This window comes from Procambarus clarkii, chromosome 10 (genome assembly GCF_040958095.1).
Source record: "Procambarus clarkii isolate CNS0578487 chromosome 10, FALCON_Pclarkii_2.0, whole genome shotgun sequence".
Taxonomy (NCBI): domain Eukaryota; kingdom Metazoa; phylum Arthropoda; class Malacostraca; order Decapoda; family Cambaridae; genus Procambarus; species Procambarus clarkii.
Genome location: NC_091159.1, coordinates 52,702,666 through 52,723,094, shown reverse-complemented (window position 1 = coordinate 52,723,094; position 20,429 = coordinate 52,702,666). Strand labels below are relative to the sequence as shown.

Genomic DNA, 20,429 nt, shown 5'->3' with positions numbered 1-20,429 from the left:
CCTTTAACCATGCACTAACAAGAGTCAGAAGTCATTTACTCCTGTATCAACAGGTGTGTTTTCCCCTTTATTCAGGTGTATGTTTATCCCTTATACATAAAACAGATATACATTTTATACCCTATATATAGCATAGGTGCACACTGTACCCCCCTCCCCTATATGTAGTACAGGTATACATTTTACCCTTACATGTAACACAGGCATACATTTACCCCTATACATAGTACAGGTGAATATTTGGTGTTCAGCAAGAAAACCACATTTTCTACTTGAATCTCTTCAAACATTAACCAAACTGAAATAGGTCACAGCATCGTACCTGATCGTCCACATTAAGTGCTCCTTTATCTGATAGCATGTGTATTGGGTACAGGTCTGGATATATGAAGGTCATGAGATGTTTAAGTGGCATCGTTTTAAGTTCACACATAGCAAAGAGACGATCATCCAGTTTAGTGCTCAAACCCCCTCTGAAGGCAATCTGCAATAACAAAAGCATACTAATACAATGAGCCCTGTAGAGTAAAATGTATTAAAATAGAATAAGTCAATAAGGCTCATTTAGTCTTCAGTTAATTCAGCTTAATGAAAATTGTACCAGGTTGTAAAATACAAGAATAAGCATGCAGACAAAAGCTTACCGACTTAACGAGAGCAAGTGTAAACAAGGGAAGCAGTTTTAATGTTGGTGGTGATTCTAATGCACCATGTGCTGGGTTTGAGAGACCAATCTTGAAGGCTGTAAGTGCATCCACACAGGCATTAACTAGAGCCTCACGGGCATCGGACAGTGATGACGCAAGACAGCGGTCTACTGCCATCTTGGCTAACAAGCCTATTATTGCTTGCTGATCAGCTGCTGTTACTATTTCATGCATGTTCGGAGAAACAGGCAGGCATAATGTATGCACTCTGATTCGACGCTCACCTAAAACAAATATAATTATCTGATTTAAAATAAATAAATAAATAATTATAAAATATACATATATATAAAATATATAATCCAATTACTTATTAACTCGCATGTATATTATTAGTAAAAATTTACAGGCCAGTCTATTTATACATTAACACACTGGACAAAAATACCCATACCCATCGATATTCTTAACTCATTACATACTACTAATTTAAACTTCACTTGCATGAAACAATAAAAATTTAATTACATATATATGTCGTACCTAGTAGCCAGAACGCACTTCTCAACCTACTATGTAAGGCCTGATTTGCCTAATAAGCCAAGTTTTCCTGAATTAATATATTTTCTCTAATTTTTTCTTATGAAATGATAAAGCTACCCATTTCATTATGTATGAGGTCAATTTTTTTTATTGGAGTTAAAATTAACGTAGATATATGACCGAACCTAACCAACCCTACCTAACCTAACCTATCTTTATAGGTTAGGTTAGGTTAGGTTAGGTAGCCGAAAAAGTTAGGTTAGGTTACGATGCTCTAGGTTCAATATTTATCAACAATGTATAATAAACATGCTTGTCCTATTCCACAGTTGAGAATATGGGAGCTCCTGGGTTACAAATAGCAATGTCTGACCCATCTAACCACCACTCAAGTCAGATTCATCATAGAAAAAGAACATGTTCCAATCATTATCTGTGGATGTCATCCCTCATATTTTATTCACTCGAGCAATATTCTATTTACTCCCATTCAGATCACACAATATACAAGTCACTCCATACCCTGCAGAAACATTAATCAAGTCCCCTTTTATCCTTAAACTGCGCCTGTCGCCCTCAAGGGGTACAGCAATATGCTCGTATCACCTTTGAGTGATAGATAATGATTCTATGAGAGTCAGTGAACACAAATGGCCTCTGGCAATTGTTTGCATTATTGGAAAAATCCCAAGAGCCTTAGTTGCCTTCCTAGGCATTATTTAAATAATTGGCACCATGTTAGTTGCATCTCCATCCACTTACTAATGTCCAAGATAGGGACCATAATGCTATGAAAAATTTCAATGTCTTTTATGGATTAGGAAGATATTTTTTATAAGAAATCTATTTAAAAAAGTACTTGAAAATTGATTATTAGAATTTGACATTTTTAACATTCCTTCACCTTACAACGGCCAAAGTATTTGCATTTTTTCCGCACCAGAAATAAATGTGATATAGAAAGGAAAAAGACTATTGGAATATTTTTCATGCACACCAGAAAATCAACTTAATAACAGGTGTGTGGTTGTGGTTTACAGGTTAATACCTCACATAACTTTTATTCATTTCTCTAACTTTTTCTAGTGCATGCTACTAGGTGTACTTTGGACCAGCCCAAGGCTATGCTTCTCTGGTGATATGTGGAGAACACAGGGCCGCCACCTGCCTACTCCCTCATTTACAGAGTTGTAAACATGAAAGCTGATGTGTTAAAAGCTAGTACTGTAGTTTATCAAGAACCGGATAATTTTGAGAGAAATATTGCAGGTTCTAATTTTAATTTTCAACTTTACAATGGTAATGGACAGACTACAATTTTCTTGTGTAATGTATGGTTTTAGAGTTCATTACTATCTTGCTTTTTAGAAGTTGCTGGTGACAGAGACACACCGGAGCTGTGTGAGTCGGTGGATGTTAGGGAACCGGTGGTTGAGCGGATAGCACGCTGGACACGTGATCCTGTGGTCCCGGGTTCGATCCCGGGCGCTGGCGAGAAACGATGGGCAGAGTTTCTTTCACTCTATGCCCCTGTTACCTAGCAGTAAATAGGTATCTGGGAGTTAGTCAGCTGTCACGGGCTGCTTCCTGGGGTGTGTGTGGTGTGGGGAAAAAAAAAAAAAAAAAATTGCAGTAGAAACAGTTGATTGACAGTTGAGAGGCAGGCCGTAAGAGCAGACCTCAACCCCCGCAAGCACAACTAGGTGAATACACACACATGGGGGGGAATGGGGGGGCCTCGTAGCCTGGTGGATAGCGCGCAGGATTCGTAATTCTGTGGCGCGGGTTCGATTCCCGCACGAGGCAGAAACAAATGGGCAAAGTTTCTTTCACCCTGAATGCCCCTGTTACCTAGCAGTAAATAGGTACCTGGGAGTTAGTCAGCTGTCACGGGCTGCTTCCTGGGGTGTGTGTGTGTGTGTGTGTGTGTGTGTGTGTGTGTGTGTGTGTGTGTGTCGTGTGAAAAAAAAAAAAAAAAAAAAAAGTTAGTAAACAGTTGATTGACAGTTGAGAGGCAGGCCGAAAGAGCAAAGCTCAACCCCAGTAAAAACACAACTAGTAAACACACACACACAAACTTTGTTATATGACAGTGCTGGGAAGACGGGACACCATGAGCGTAGCTCTCATCCTGTAACTACACTTGGGTAATTACACTTGGGTAATTACACACACACACACAAAGGTTGAAAGGTTTGCCACCAAACTAGTACCCGAACTGAGGGGTACGAGCTACGAGGAGAGACTACAAGAATTAGACCTCACGTCACTGGGAGACAAGAGTTAAAGGGGACATGATCACCACATGCAAGATTCTCAGAGGAATTGATAGGGTAGATAAAGACATTTTAGCACAAGGGGCACATGCACTAGGGGACACAGGTGGAAATTGAGTGCCCAAATGAGCCATAGAGACGTTAGAAAGAATTTTTTCAGTGTCAGTAGTAGATAAATGGAATGCATTAGGAAGTGATGTGGTGGAGGCTGACTCCATACACAGCTTCAAGTGTAGATATGATAGAGCCCAGTAGGCTCAGGGACCTGTACATTAGTTGATTGACCATTGAGAGGCGGGACCAAAGAGCCAGAGCTCAACCCCTGCAAGCACAACTAGGTAAGTACACACCCACCTATGAATTGCAATTAGAACCATTTGACACCAATCAGTTTAGATATTAGGATGTAGATCAAATAAATGTTATATAACCAACAAATATTTACACTGTATGCTGATGTGGTGAATAAATGGCTGTATTACTATTAATACCCTTCTCTTCCTATTAAGTTCCCCTCTTTATTCTCTAGAAGGTTGCCTACCCGTCCCACAAGTGAAAATAGGATAATAGTAATGAAGGAAAGATTAAAATAATTTTTGGATGTTTATATCACATTTCATTACCTTTGCTTGACGTATACAGAAGAGCAGCTTGGAAACATGCAGTGCGTATATTGTGTAATGCTTCTTCGATGTTGACCTGCATGCCAAAGCCTGCATCAGGATTAATGTTTGGTAGAGACAGTAAGTCAGTAGACCGAACAAAGAAGTTCCCATGGAAATTTGTTATGGCTAAACCTCTGGTTGCCCTGTAAATAAAAAATACATACTATAGCATAAATATATACTGATATACATGTATACCAGTATATCTGGTATACAGTTTGATGTTTCTATCAAACATCTGAACCAATTTTCTGAGCTGTGCTCTGAGACTCGAGCTGTTACAATGGACAAAAAATGTAGTAAACTGCCCAAATGTAACCTCACTGATAGATCCACCAATTGAAAATGTGGTTGTTTGAGAGCTGCTATGATTTATAGTACATCATATTTTGACCATTGGGGATTTTGATACTAAATGCAATGTATTATTCAAGAGACCAGGGTGTTGAGAGGCACACCAAGGAATTAGTTTAACAATGGCAGACTGGTCTTAATAATATATGATCAAAAGTTAAGGAAATACTCATAGTAATCAGATACAGTACTTTAATATAGTCATAAGCATTAAGCTTTACAGTCAACTCACCTGATTCTCATGACAGCCTCAAAGCCAATTTTCCTAGTAATGTACCGTGTAAGGCAAGATATAAAAGGGCCTACGGCTGCTGGATTCCTCGTAACGTGGAAATTTGGAAAATGATGTATACAGCCTCCAGAGAACTTGCTTACTCCTGTGAGTGTGGCCATATCCACATACTGAGAGTTAAGTGTAAACAAGTCCACAGCAATCTGAAAGTATTTATTGATTAGATGTAACTTGGGAAAATATTTACAGTGAACATTTCCGTGTACACAAACATAAGACATCACCTATTTATACCTCACCAGTCCTCTTTTCTTTGTTTACCCTCAGCTTAAATTTTCAGACTTGGTTTTAATCATTGACTTGCTAACTTATTTCCAGTATTTACTATCCTATTTCAAATCACTATTTGCTTATTCTGAACATCACCTCAGCTTGAGATAGATACACAATAGATCGTGTTGCTGGTGGGTCCTCCTCTCTTGCTTCTGTTAGGTTAGTGATGCATTGTCTTGAGAAATATTTGCCTGCTGTGTCTTCTAACTTTGCTCTCTACATTTAATATGCACAATGGAAGTCCTTTGTCACTTGTACATTTTTCTGTGATTGAAACTGCAGAGTAATAAGAATTTAGTTCTTACTCTATTGAATCTTTAGCTACCTTTTCTATAATTATTGGTGTATCATTTTCCCATTCCAATGAACAGCTTTTTAAATGAAGTAATCTAGAGGGCATGGCCCCAGGGCCAGGCTTGGGGATTATATCTTCCATAACCCATTCGAGTTATACTCTAGGTATTCCGAGTCTTGAGCTATTTGGTAGGAGGTTGTATACAGTACAGCTATACAAACACCTGCTTTATAAACATTCGCTCATTTGTAAGACCTTAAATTCCCATTCATGGGTCAATTCATATGTGAACCTGCTCCATGTTCCAAGTATTACAGTGCTACTTCTACATCTGCATTGCCACATGATGCAATGATACAAAAATAACATGGCCCACTAGCAGGGTCTCCCTGTATAATATGATCACTACTGCTCTTCTAGTTCATCACTATTGCCATTCATATCAACACTTGGGCAGTACAACCTATCTGCGTGTTCTTAACCATAAAAGTTCTGGTCTCCCAAGAGCTCAAAGTTGTGTGTTGGGTTGTAACTAACTACAATTTTGGTATAAAAATGTTCACAACTGAATTCTCTTGAGAACACACATACAAAAAGAAAAGTGCATACAAGCTAGAGTAGATTATGTGCAACAGTGATGATATATTAGTATACAGTGGAACCTCGGTTTTCAAATTTTTCGGTTCTCGAGCTCAATTTCTTCAAAAATTTCGACTCGGTACTCGAGGTTTGCCTCGGTGCTCGAGATTGTTGATACACGTATGGGCCGACCAAGAGCGTGGCGCACTTCAGTTTCTTCAGAATCCTCATTTCTCAAACAATCATTTTTAGGCGACCTACTCTAACTATAGCATGAAATTTTCATCAAATTCAGATTTTGTCCTTTATCATACTGTACAGAGTTAATACAAACTTTAGCTTGGTATACTGTATCAGGGTAACAACAATCTTGGCTTAGTGTACCAGAATGTAATGTCAAAATTTAGCTTGGTAAAGAAGAATAACAAATCTCATGAAAGAACATGGATACACAAGATCTTACTTGTTGGCCCGAACAGTCGAGAGACAATTTTTTGTAAAAGTCGGTTGCCGGACCCATGTTTTGAATGTCTTTCCCAGCTCGCTGGTTAGGGTCTTCACGCGCTTTCAGTGCACCGGGTCCCAAAGATGGCAGTGTGGTTGTCATCAGTGTGATGCGTCCACCAATTGGGCTCTGTAATTGTGATATTAATCATTTAAAAAGAAATCTCAGTGCAGTATAGTATAACTTTTGGTAAATTTGCCAGTCTTAGGCCACCTAAGACATGCTCAAACTTTATATATAAATACTGTATAATTACTTTTTAGGTGTGAATTAAAAGATGAGCCTATACAAAAGTGGAAACTAAAATATATATACATCAGGATGAACTCATTCATTGAATAAATAGTGAACTGTGGAACGAACTTATGGAATTGAATTTCTGGAGTCAATGCCCTCCACAACTTTGAGAAGACAGCAGAATGAGAAGACAGCAGAATGACAAGACATTATGAGCAAGTGGCAACATACACAGTATACCCAAAAGTGAAGAAGGGTTTCAAGCAAGCATTCTCCCTACCTGCAAGAACAAACTACTTTAAATAGATTACTTAATTTTTGTCAAGTTTAAATTTTAATGTAAAAAGAGTCTGATATTAAATCAATTTTAGCAATAAAATGTGCTAAAATCCTTAAAATATAACATCACTCGGCAGTTTAATCAAATGAACAATTAATAAAGTTCTGTTGTGTATATAATATCTCAAAATATGAAACTTAAGAAAATATGTAGATAGCTCAAACAGCTGTCAAAATTACCAACGAAAACATAGTAGTCAGCCGCATACACATGTAAATAGCACTAACGTCTACATGTTCCTCTTGATAATGTGCAGCAGTTTGTCACGTGAAGCTGACCTCGTCAAGTCTGCTTTCCTTCATCATGTTTATTTCTACTGTAGAGCCTACAGAATGCCTGGCCACTTTTACATAAAATACATGAAATTATGGAACATGTTACAGTATGTCAGTGCAACAAACCAGTAATTTGTAAGCTGCTTGGAGAGCAGCTCCAAGAGCAGAATGAGTTTGGCAAGTTCCCTCATGTGCGTCTGGGAGCGTTGTGAGGAAATCCTCAACCAGAGAACGGCTTTGTTCCAGATTAACCAAAAGGTCCTCAGGATTCGGCACGAACATTTCCTCTATCTCTCCGACTTCCAACATCTGGACATGTTTCTGATCTGCAACAAATTAATAATATGAATATAGTCAATAATAAAATTAGCTGTTGATAATATTTAGCAATATTTAAAGAACATGTTTAAGAGCATACAGTTTCTTTGTATCCTTTTTGGAATTCTTGTTCCCTTATGGAACTTATTCCTCATTTGTGATCTTCTAAAATATATTAGCCACTGAATAAAGGTCTTGAAATACTAAGAATTGAAAAGAAATGAAGAAGCATCAAACATTAAAAGAATGAAGTATTAAATAGGTAAAATAAATACAACAGAGGAAGATTACAGAACTATTGAGCAAAAATGAACTAAAGACAAACTAAAAACTATAAAGAGAAATACATCACTAAATGGATAATGTGGAAATTCAGGATGTACAACATATCAAGTGCTGCTGCTGCATGAAGAAAGGCAACTATTTATATTCCCAACTGTTGTGCTTCCATGAGACCCCCCCCACAGTACTGCTCCCACGTGAAACCCCTAAATTAATCTTGTATAGCCAAAACATAACCTAGTCACAGACTTTTTCTCCCACTTCCTATATCTCTCTTAGGAGGAAGGCCATAAACAGATCACATATGATTGTGTTTTTTCTATCAAGCATTTTCCCTATTCTTATACTAGATTGTGCAACTACACATAAGCTGAGAAAATTCAGAAGTATGCCACCAGACTAGTCCCAGAGCCGAGAGGTAAGAGTTACAAGGAAAGACTACACATGTTAAATTAGCATGTTATTAGGAGAGAGAAGAAACAGGGGATACATGATTACTACATACAAAATACTCATGGGACTAGACAGGGCAGACAAGGACACTTATGAGCAGGAGTAATATATGAAAAAGAGGTCATGGATAGAAAATAAGTACTGTACCCTAATGAGCCAGAGACATTAGAAAACAAAACAAAAAATTCAGTGTCGGTAGTGAACAATTAGAATGTTATAAGTGATATAGTGGAGGCAGACTTCATACAGTTTTAAATGTAGATACAATAGTTCAATCGACTCTGGAACCTATATACCAGTTGATTACGGGTTGAGATGTGGGTACCAAGAGCTGTGGCTCATCCCCTGCAAATATAACTACACGAAAACAACAACTAGGTGATTACACTTCATTGGGATGCGTCACCAAACATGTCTTGTAATAATGCCACATACACTACAAGTTCATTTTGTCAGTCATTCTCTGAGATCATTATCAACTCTCTCATACTCATCTACCAGATCTCAACTTTTAATATTTTACTTCTTAAATCCCTGTGAAGTATACTTTATCATTCATGGCTAATCTCATCCTCCACAGCATGTCTTATCCAAAATCAAAACCTTCCTATCCCTTCCAGGTGTTACATAATCATAATGGCTTTGCACACTTTTGATAATTATTTTTCCTTCTGTACTTCTGATAATTATTTTTCCTTTGGCATCAGCGTCGTAAAAATTTCATCCCAATATGTTAATTAAGAAATAGATTTAATATGAATTAAAAAAAAAAAAAGTGTGCAATTGGTACTGATGATAACAATACCATCTCATAATTAGTGGAACTTATAAATAATGCAATGATAAAGAGATGCAAACACCTGTACGACACACAAAAAAGTAGTAGTAGTAAAGAGGGTCTACAAAGTGGATATGCAGCTTGTGCCTTCTAGGATTGCTGATTGCCACCTGGAGGGCAAAATTTCACACAAATAATAATGAGTAAGCATGTTATTTTGCTGCATTTTATTATATATCATATAAATACATTGCTCAATGCCAACTTTTCATATTACTTCCAATTTTTTTTTTTTTTGCTTATTGGATCTTGTTGGGGCTTCTACATCTTGGAGAATGCATACCCGTCACTAAGTATGTGAAGTTAGAGCGAAATTGGTCAACATGTAAATCAGGCACAGGTGGTGGAACTTGTGACAATTATTTGGGGCAAATTTTTTCACAGATTACAAACTATTTTCCTTTTCATTAGGTTGTTTTGCTGAATGGGGTCCAGATTAGGGCTCTATCACTTATATAAAGTATACATATATATCCCCTAATCCATTATTATTATCCCTATATTTTTTTTTTGGGGGGGGGGGGGGGGATATTTTTTCTTGAGTTCATTTTAACACCATTGACCTACAACTTTCGCATATTCGAGTACGAATGCCAAACCATGTTTATTAAAACCTACAGGAAAATTCATACATTAGAACGACCACATTCGTTGTCGATAACTTAATCTTCATTCATCTCCATGATCAATATTTTTCCGCTTTGAGACATCAACACATCAGTTTCTAATAGATTCTCACCATTTTCACATGTGCAATCTTCTTCGTTCAAATTTTTTTTTATATATTTGTACATAAACCCATAAATTTTGGGGTTACAACTGTGTCTAAATTTGGCACATAGTTGGAAGGCCACATTGATTTTTTTTTTTTTACAGTAAACTATACTCCTAAACTTATATAAAACAAAAGATTATGCTAATATGCCATTTTTAGACCATAATAAATTCAAGACAAATTGGTGAAATTTTACCATTTATGCAAATTTGAAAATTATTCATTTTTTTTTTAAGTTAAAATGTTGATCCATTAGAACAAGTTGGTGCATCTGTCATGTACTTTATGCAAAAAAATATCCAAGAGAGTTTGAGAAAGTTTGCAAGTATACTAACCAATTATTTGCAGCCCACATTTTTACAGATTAATACAATTCCTGTTTTTTTTAATCCTCCTCTTCTCCCATTAGACCATTAACAAAACCAACATGCATCACATTTCCATGGGCAGCCTGGCAGCACATCCCGGCATAAAACTATGCGTAACCACCATATGATAAAACACCAAAGTGAATGCCGAGGTTTAACATTTATGAATTGGTGCTTATGTTCTATTCTTTCTAATAACTACAAATGTACTGTAAAGCAACATTGTCTAATGTGCAATATGTTGTATGCTGCTGGGAGAATATATAAAAGGAGGAAAGAAATATAATGGTAAAATGTGGAGTGCAAAAATAAATGAATTGCAAGAGTAGTGTGTACAAAGTTGAAGAAATTATTATTAAAAAGATGTATTCAGTGTATTAGAGGGCAAGATGGTCAGGATATTGCAACAAAATGGGTGGCAGCATTGCTCAAGAAGTGAAGTTGTTTGCACAGTACATTACAACTGACAAGATGCCCTGTACTTGTATAGCAGTGTTCTGGATGACTGCTCTATATTGCACTTATCTGTGATGCAATACAGAGTAGATGAAACAATAAATGACTATCAACTTTCTTTTACCATAATGCTCTTGTTTTCTTGGGCTGCTACGTCCCCACTCCATAAAAAGGGGAAACAAGGAAATGACGATAGCATTTACACCATGAACTGGTAAAAAATCAGGATAGTGATCAGTAGTTAGCCTCACTGATGTGAAATTACCAAAGTGTGGATGCAATGAAGTACTGTACTGTAAGTACTAAGAGTGATTTGGGAGGATTAATAATTCAGAGTAAACTTCTACAATTACTAGCCTTACCTTCTCCCATTAGATAGAACTGGACACTACTAGAGAAGGTTATAAATCCAATCATAGTCCTGCGATCTCCTGGTATCTTGTCCAACTGTGCCAACAACACATCACACACAACCTATGGAAACAAATACCAAAAGCTTAAACAAAAAATTTGGCTAATTTTTATTTTAATGGAAGATAAGAGCTATTAGTTTTACTTAATTAGTACATTCATTAAAAGGTAAGAACAGCATTAGAGCAAAATTTCCTTTGTAGGATATATACTGTAGATTTCCTTACAGTATTTCATAATGTAAAGCTTGACTTTTGTATATGCTTTCCTTTAAAGCATTTGCACAGCGCTAACTCCCCTTACAATGTTAACACTTTCGCGCTAACCGGACTCGCCGGCGAGTCCTGTTTCGTCTAACGCTAACGCATAGTGGACATAAAGTTATGTCCTCTTTTAAAATATTTGTATAAAATTCAATTTTTATCCGATTTACTTTGGGTTTGTTTCAAACTGCGCGCCATGAGGCTCTCTTTCTCACCACTAGGCTGCATTGTACAATAAGTTCATGAAAGGTGTGGACCACTTCGATCAAATGGTATTATGTCCCAAACGGGTTGCAGGTGGGTGACTTTAGCCGTTTATACTGGTAATGCTTCCCCCATATCATGTATTATATGCATATGTCTGTTTAGGGAATTTTATTCCGATCAATGTACAACCAAAAATAACTGTGTGCAACAAGTATAAACTTGACAAACATAACAAAAGTAAAAACATTTCGTGTGTATTTGACGCTCACTGATATGTTCCAGCGTTGTTTTATATTTGGCGCTATTCTATCTTACGCTTTGTTGATCTTTTTTACCTATGGGCTCATAGAACATTCTATTGCGAACACATTGACACAAAAATGAATGACGTACATAGAAAATTAATGTCATGAAAGTGAAATAAGTATAAACTTTCAAAGCGCCGAGCGTCGTCCCGTCACCGATACCGGGTAACAATTTCACTACTTCCCACACTCTTGCGGGCGGGCCGCATCATTATTCTACGCTTATATTCATATCACCGTGTTGGGAATTTCATTGCGAGTCCATTGATACCAAAATTAACGCTGTAGAACAAGTGTGGAGGTGATAACAATCCCAAGAGTAAAAACATTTTGTTGCTCTTGGGCGCTCACGGCGAGTCATCTTCGTAGTTATTTATTTGGTGCTGGTATCCCTATACGTTTCGTGACTTTTTTTATTAATGTTCTTCTAGAGAATTTTATTGCGAACACGTTGGTACCAAAATGAAATACGTAGCTCGAGAACTAAGGTCATGAGAGTAAAAAGAGTATACACATTTTTGTTTTTACGCTTACGCGGCAAAACGCTCGTTGCACTTACGGTTGGCTGAGTGACCTTTGCGGAGAGCGCGAAAGTGTCAAGATAAATTTACATTAATAAATTTAATTGAATTTTAAATTAACTTTCATAAATCAACCCTCCCTCCCCCAATACAAACCTGCCTTGCTTAAATGAGAACCCTTGGCAACACGGCCCGAGTTACTCAAGCCACGTTTACCACGTCAACTAAATACTGTCTATGTCTATATAGGAACTTTACTAAAGTTTTAAACTATATTTAAGTTTAATATGCACTGTAAATGTGAACCATGAAATACAATACAGGTATTTTCCAAACACACCTTAAGGTAGCCTGTGTCGACAGCTTGGCGAGAAACATCCAAAATCCACAGATATGTTGCTGGTTGAGGAGGCCGTAACATATATTCTTGAGGAGCAATAAATTCTATTGTTGCTTCTCGAACCTCTGGTCTTCTAGATGGGTCACCGTATGTTCTACTAACCTGGTAAAAAGAGGGGAAACCAAAAGCTCAATGCAAAAACTTATTTTAGTTTTTCCAGGTACGGTACTTAGAAAAAAAGTTTTCACATCCTGAAATGTTTGACTGGGTCTTCTGACCTTTGAAACTGGCACCTAGACCCACTACATTCTGCCATCTGTTGGCTAAAGAAAGGGGTCAAACCAGAGGGGACAGAGGTCAATCCCAACAGAGATGCAGAGCTCAGTGCTTCATCAGGAAAGATGCTTTTTAGATCATATAACAATTTTAGATCATATATAACAATCCACCCTCCCCTGACACAAGGAGGAAAAGTAGTATTCCATGGAGAAATGTGCAGAGAACATGAAACACGAAGAAAAGGACAAAAGAACCTCAAATTTAATACAGTATTAAATTCTGAAAATGTTAGAATCACTTTGCTCGTAAATCCACATCCGTTACATAAATGTTGCTGAAATTACTAACACCACAAAGCCATGAGATGACTACATCAGACAAATTTTTTTATTAAATGTCAACACATTTCTCTAATCAGTGACAGACTATCAATGTACGTCCTGGATAAAACGGTACACTCAGGCTCACTTACAATGTGCTAAAAACAAAGATTATTATTCAGTACTGTCAAAATACAAACCATTCACTTACAGGATCATACTGAAATTCTTCTGGGAGCTCATTAACTCTGAAACACAGGTTACACTCCCAACGTCTTTCTCCTTTAAATACCACAAAAGGATTGATGTACGTTCGGCACGATCTGCAGCGTACAATCGTGTTGCAACTCACGACTGGAAGGTGCTGTGAAAAAAAATTTTTAATGACATTCTTTAAATACAAGCTTTAATTTTCCACTTAAAACCTACAATATAAGAACAACAGACTAATGAACTTTTCTGCCTTTTAATAGATTGTTGTGATAAATACCTTTAACTTTTGGGTAAGGTTTCCCATTGTCAGAGACAGGATGCCTGTTAGGCTCATTGAGGTCACCCTTATGCTGACCCTTAGGCAACTACTGACCTTCCCCACAATACAACCCATGATAACTGCCAACTTCCTGTTACTGTACGTTATTTATTGTTAGGTGAACAGTGGCATCAGGTGCAAGGAAATATTGCCCAAATGTGTGTGTGTATTGCCATAAGAAAAACTTGAGACACTTGGGTTAGTAAACTGCACTTACCAATATATCTGGCTATGCATCATCAAAAAAAAAAAAAAATCCAGTGTTGAATGTAATGTAATGAAATGCTTTTGCTGGGGCAATCCCTCCCTCCCAAACCACCACCACCACTGCAAATAGTAATTGGAGGACAGGAGGAAACTGCACATACCTAATTGAGCACAGGAGGAAACCGCTAATAGCAACTAAAGCACAGGAAGGGAAGGAAACTATCAGGGGAAGGTGTCAAGCCATTACAACTATATAGCACTCGGAAGGAATCAAGATAAGGATTAGGGATGGGACGGGGTAAGGAATGGTTCCAAACTACTTGGACAGTCAGAAATTGAATGCCAACCTGCACGAAATGAGACCGTTGCTCATTTCCTGCATAAGAGGAAACCCCCGATAGTGATTAGAGTACAGGAAAAAATTGAGAGAGATTAGACCAGTGTTAGCATTAATGATAATTCAGTACACTCAGTATTTTATCATTCCCAGCAAAACCATGGAAACTCGTACTGTATTACCACCACCATTTGCAGAATATTTGTTTAAATTCAAAATTGCTTCATAACTACTGCATAGTGCATTAAGGCACTCAACTCGTGGTGTGCATAGCACCACAAGGTGATCGTGGTTATATCAAAATTTGAAACTCCCATGCATACTAGAGGCTCACAATTGCTTCCTCAGGCCTCCAGTAACCATTTCCCAATCTTGAAAACATATTTCAAGTTCCTCACTCTCTCTTTCCCTCCCTCTCCTCTCTCTCTTACTTTTTACTTGCCTTAGTAAAAAAAAAAAAAAAGGCCACATCTGGCAACATCACCCTTCAGTGTGTGAACGTATAGAGCCATTGAACTTTTAGCAGCAGCAAACAAGCGATTACCATGTATGTTTACAGGCAAAAATGTGTGCTATGTGCAATTATAAGATTCATGTTTATATATGCATACTGTATTAGTAAAAATAAATACATGGTGTACATATATTATACATATACGGTATACTGTATCTGTAAATACGTATACTGTATTTTCGAACTTCAACATAATGAAGACCACCTTTGACACATCAATATAACTTGAACAAAAAACTAAATAAAGTGAGAAAATTTCAATAAATCAAAAGTTATTCCCATGCCGCAATTTGCCTCATTTCTGCTAAAAAATACAACTTTACTGGGCTACTACAGCTCGACTACAAGAGGTAAAATACGAACAATAAAAAAAAATTCAGGAATAGCCTGGCACTAAATAACTTTGAAAATAGTTTACAGTAAAACATGGGAGGTTCAAAAATAAAAGTTTTGTAGTTTTTTTTGTACCATCCAAAATATTTTAAATTTGATTTCATGATATGCACGGGAAGAACACACCCTTTTTTTTCATAGAAATGAATTAAAAGGGACAAAACAATCCTTTAGGCAAATAATTGTTTAATTATTATTGATTATTTTATAATGATATCTTGGGAACACTTGTTAACTGGTATTAAGTTCCTTAGACAATATTTCCTATTATTATTTTCTACCAAAAAAAGCTGGGTGTGAGAGTGGCTATGCAAGAATGTAAAAGCACCAATGTTATGTACTCTCACAAACCCAATGTAACTTGTATATTAATTATAAAGACACCCCAATTACTTCCATTTTGTTTTTCCACCATAAAATTATTATTTCTCATGATACCACTAGAAAGAGTAGATAAATTTCTTAATTTAAAGGAAAACAATTTTAAATATATCAATTTAGCTCCCATATAGGGAAGGAAAGTATGGGGCCAAAACAGAAGTGCCAAAGAAAAGGATTAAGACCACTATTTGCTTCATTGTATGACTCTGGGGAAAGTATCAGAATGCCCATACCCACCTCTGGTTGGTTGCTAAACAACCAGAGGCAAATTGTTCGAGGCCTCTAGTGCTCAAGATGAATGAAATAATTGTTAAATAGTTTTGTAACTACAGCACTTCATATGGATCTGTATTGAGGAATAATATTAAAATCAGTTACTGAATTACTGTATATCAATTTCCAATCTTAATGACCAAGGGCAAGTTGTGCAACCATTATACTTTCCATCCATTTTATTAAACAGAGAAGCATTTGCTTTAAGAACATTACATGTTAGTCTGGCTACTGCACTAGCGAAGCAGTCACCACTTGCCTACACTACACTTGCCTTTGTTAGACCAAAACTGGAGTATGCAGCAGTTGTATGGTGCCCATATCTTAAGAAGCACATCAACAAACTTGAAAAGGTGCAAAGACATGCAACTAAATGGCTCCCAAAACTGAAAGACGAGCTACGAGGAGAGGTTTGAGGCATTAAATATGCCAAAACAGAAGACAAGAAAAATGAGGCAATATGATCACTAAGTACAAAATAGTAACAGGAATTGATAAAATTGATAGGGAAGAATTCCTGAAACCTGGAACTTCACGAACAAAAGTCAGATTTTAACTAAGCATAGCTGCCAAAGAAATACAAGAAAATTCACTTGTGCAAACAGTGGTAGACGGTTAGTAGTAGTTAAGTGAGGCGGTGGTGGGAGGCCAAAACCATCAGTAGTTTCAAAGCTTTATATGAAAGAGTGCTGGATGGACCACCACAAGCATAGCTCTCATCTTGTAACTACACTTGGGCAATTACAAGGAAGCAAGGCTGAAAAGAGTGAAGTTACCCTTCAACAAAAACACAAACTATGAAGAAGGCAAAAGGAAGTAATAAAGAAATGGAATAGTAAAGTATGATCGATTATCTAATAATAAATTTCGGGTGTTGCAACAAGGTCACTGGTGCTGTGTAAATGCAACATTCATCTAAGACTAGCCTTTGAGCTAGGGTTTACAAAACCTCAAGCACAGTATGACCACAATATTCCTAGACGACTGAGAACTTGGGCTATTTTTGGGCCAGATGAGATGGGGGGGAAGACTTCACAAGCCAAATTCAACACTTTCTCTAGGTCATCAGTGCACAATAGTTGCTGCCACAAAGATGGCATTCCAAGGAGAGAAGGCAACAGGGAACAAAAATATTAAAATTGTCTACTGAAAGAGTGATGTGGCAGTGTAGAAAAGGGAGTACACTAAGTTGCACTGTGGACAGCAGCCACAGAAACAAATCATATGGAGAGAGGAATAATCTCTGCCTCTTGCTTTATTATTCCGATTGCAATGCCTCCACTGCCTACATTTTTGTTTTCTTAATTATAGCTATATGGGCTTGCAGTCTAGCATCACATGACTAGGTAATTTTATTGTTAAGAATTACTTCGTTCAGCACTCCCCAGCACTTGATTTAGTTTCAACTTGCTAGATTATGGTTTAATGCAATTTGGAGTACAAAAATATAAGTTAAAGGAATATTAGCATGACACTTACCTAAATAACTGTTGGCCCTCAACCCCTGAAACATGGTAGAGTGCATAAACATTTCAGTTAGATTTCAAGAACAAATGGCAAAATATGTAGGCGAGGAAAGTGCATTAGTTGGAGGGTACGAGGAGAACAAAACAAAAAGTGCCAAATATGGCAAGAATGTGGAGTGCCTGTGAACAGCACACAATTTTCATATACTGTAGTCCATAGCACTATCAGAATGCTATGGGTGGCAATTTTGTTTTTGACATGAACTGAAATATTTAGGTGAAGTTTGGTAGTACAGTACTAGTCCTCCAAGAAGTTGCAAGTAAACAAGTCAGAATCAATGCTTGTCATTCAGTACATCTTTACCTCAATTAGTTAATCTTTCCCGGCAAATTGATCGACAAATCTGCCAATTATAATAATAATAATAATAATAATTTTTATTTAGGCAAAGGTACATACATAAAGAGATTTTACAAAGTTTGTTGGCTTTATAGATAGGAGCTAGTACATACAATGCCTAAAGCCACTATTACGCAAAGCGTTTCGGGCAGGATTCATTTCATTTATTTACAAACAATGAAATAATATAAAATTATTAAAATAAATAAATAAATTCAGAAATAAGTAAAGCTAGATGATCCATTTCGATAAAATGTCTAAAGCACATAAAGCTTTCATATTCTGATGATGCGGTTGAATAACCATTTATCTACACATACTGTAATTGGCAAAAACAGCAATTGAGTATGGTATATCAGCCTAAAAATGTAATACGTACATCAATATGTCCATATTGCACATTTACTTGAATTTACCAGAGGACCGCCATCAACATGTGGCCTTAACAGGAACAGGAAGCTGCCGTGCTTATTCAGCCTCTCTAGCTGTCACAATGAACAGAAAATTATTTATTAAATTGCCTGAACCTAACCTAACTGATGGACCCATGTATAGAAAACATGAATGCTTGCAAGCTGCTATGATTTATATATCATATTTTATCCATTGGGGATTTTAATGTCTAATGCAATGTATTATTTGAGAAGCAGATTTCGTTTCCAACTGTATTTTTAACGGCTCTACTGTCCTAGCATTTACGACTTCGGCAGGAAGGCAATTCCATGGGATTATAACCTTATGAGTGAAAAAATCACCTGTTTTCTGTCATGCATTGTAGTCTGTTCAGCCTGAAAGCTGTTGCCTCGTGTACATTTGTTTCATTTGACCTTGTAAAAAAAATGGTCTGGATTAATACACAGTATTCCAAATTGTTCAGCATTTTAAAGGTTTTGATGAGATCAGCCCTGTCACGTCTGGTTTGAAGTGCTTTTAGCCCTGTGGCCCTAAATCTTTCCTGGTATGAGAAATTATTCTACTTAGATATACAGTACAGTACTTAGATCAGAAATTATTGTCAATCTGAATTGTGCTTTCTCCAATGCAGATACAGTATATCCTCCTGAAGATGCTTGCTCCGTGCTTAAATATAGTAGTCTAAATGGGGATTGACTACCTACTACCTGTTGATTCCGAGGATCAACTTCCCGCGGCGCGGTCTCTGACCAGGCTTCCTGGTGGCTGGTCTGATAAACCAAGCCATTCAATGCGGCTTCTCACAACCCGACTTACAAGTCACAGCCTGATTGATCGAGTATCCTTTGAATGTGCTTGACGAGTTCTCTTTTGAACACAGAGGTCGGCCAGTTATGATCTGTATATGTAGGGACAGTGCGTTGAAACATCTTGGGCCTCTGATGTTGATCGAGTTCTCTGTCAACGTGAATATTGCACCTATTCTTTTCAGTAGGGCTATTTTGCACATCCTGCCATGGCTTCTGGGGTGATAGTATACAACCACCATCTTGAAAAATAAATTCCATGTGGGTAACATTGGTGAGAAGGCCTCAGTTTGTATCAAGCTACCATGACTAATAATCGCCCTCTGCCTAATGCCATGCTGTGGCTCGCTCCAGTTTCACTTATGGAAAAAATATTCAGAAGAAACTGATGTAAACAGACAAGGACAGTGATGTAATGATTGAGATAAGGATAGAGATTATGCATTAGATAGAAATTAAGGCTCTGATGGAAATGATTCAGACAATGATGTAGATACACATCTGCCCTGAATCCGAGGCCTATACCATCACCACTCCGAACGAGGCCTCACTCCACACCACCACTCCCACTTCAAGAGAGGGGCAAAGTGGGTCTGTGTAACATGCACAAACCCACCTAGGCCATGGAAGATGACTTATGTTCAAGATTTAGTGACCAGGACTCATTGTAGTTCGAGCAGTGCTATAGCTAGTGGTAGTAGTGTACATGGTGTTACCAGGCACAGTTCTGCCACTCGGCTGCTCGCCCAACCATCCAGCACTAGGTGAGAAGGATACATTCACACGAATGCCCTCATATTTATCTGTTCATACTCAATGTGCGTGGAGTAGATGGTCTTCATCTCCTAGCCAACATTGTGTTGGTGGTACCTCCACCAGAGCAGTAGATGTACTCGTGTCGGGAGATAGCACACTATTTCACAAATCCCTACATTTGAAGATACAGATGTTGGGGTTACAGACATTTTACCCATATGCTGGTGATGACATAAGTGAAATGAAGTATTTTATAGTATACTTCTATGAGCTACTCATGGAGCCATTGCTCAGGAAACGTACTCTAGTAAACTAATAGGAACCGAGGGAATATCACATTCATTATAATTTGGACAATGTCGATACGGACAGCTTCCTCAAAAGGTCAGATGTAACACGAACGAAGAGCAACGGGTTCAAGCTCAAGCCAAAATGTAGGACAGAATACAGGAGATGCTTTTTCACCCATAGGATTGTAAATCTGTGGAACTGCTTTCCCGTTTAAGCCGTTAACGCCAAATCGCTGCTAGATT

The 20,429-nt window shown here is 37.4% G+C and overlaps 1 protein-coding gene across 3 annotated transcripts in view; it reads right to left on the bottom strand.

The window, feature by feature from the left end:
- The window catches only part of Sec24AB (Protein transport protein Sec24AB), a 40,712-nt gene that overhangs the window by 2,690 nt on the left and 17,593 nt on the right, over positions 1 to 20,429 (bottom strand). For all 3 annotated transcript variants that reach the window (XM_045769954.2, XM_045769972.2, XM_069322047.1), the window contains 9 exons: positions 13,629 to 13,781; positions 12,819 to 12,980; positions 11,134 to 11,245; positions 7,408 to 7,607; positions 6,388 to 6,558; positions 4,718 to 4,920; positions 4,090 to 4,274; positions 645 to 931; positions 323 to 484 (listed from right to left, as the gene is read on the bottom strand). In XM_045769954.2, coding sequence (XP_045625910.1) covers positions 323 to 484; positions 645 to 931; positions 4,090 to 4,274; positions 4,718 to 4,920; positions 6,388 to 6,558; positions 7,408 to 7,607; positions 11,134 to 11,245; positions 12,819 to 12,980; positions 13,629 to 13,781 — 1,635 coding nt within the window. The remainder of the gene's footprint in view (positions 1 to 322; positions 485 to 644; positions 932 to 4,089; positions 4,275 to 4,717; positions 4,921 to 6,387; positions 6,559 to 7,407; positions 7,608 to 11,133; positions 11,246 to 12,818; positions 12,981 to 13,628; positions 13,782 to 20,429) is intronic.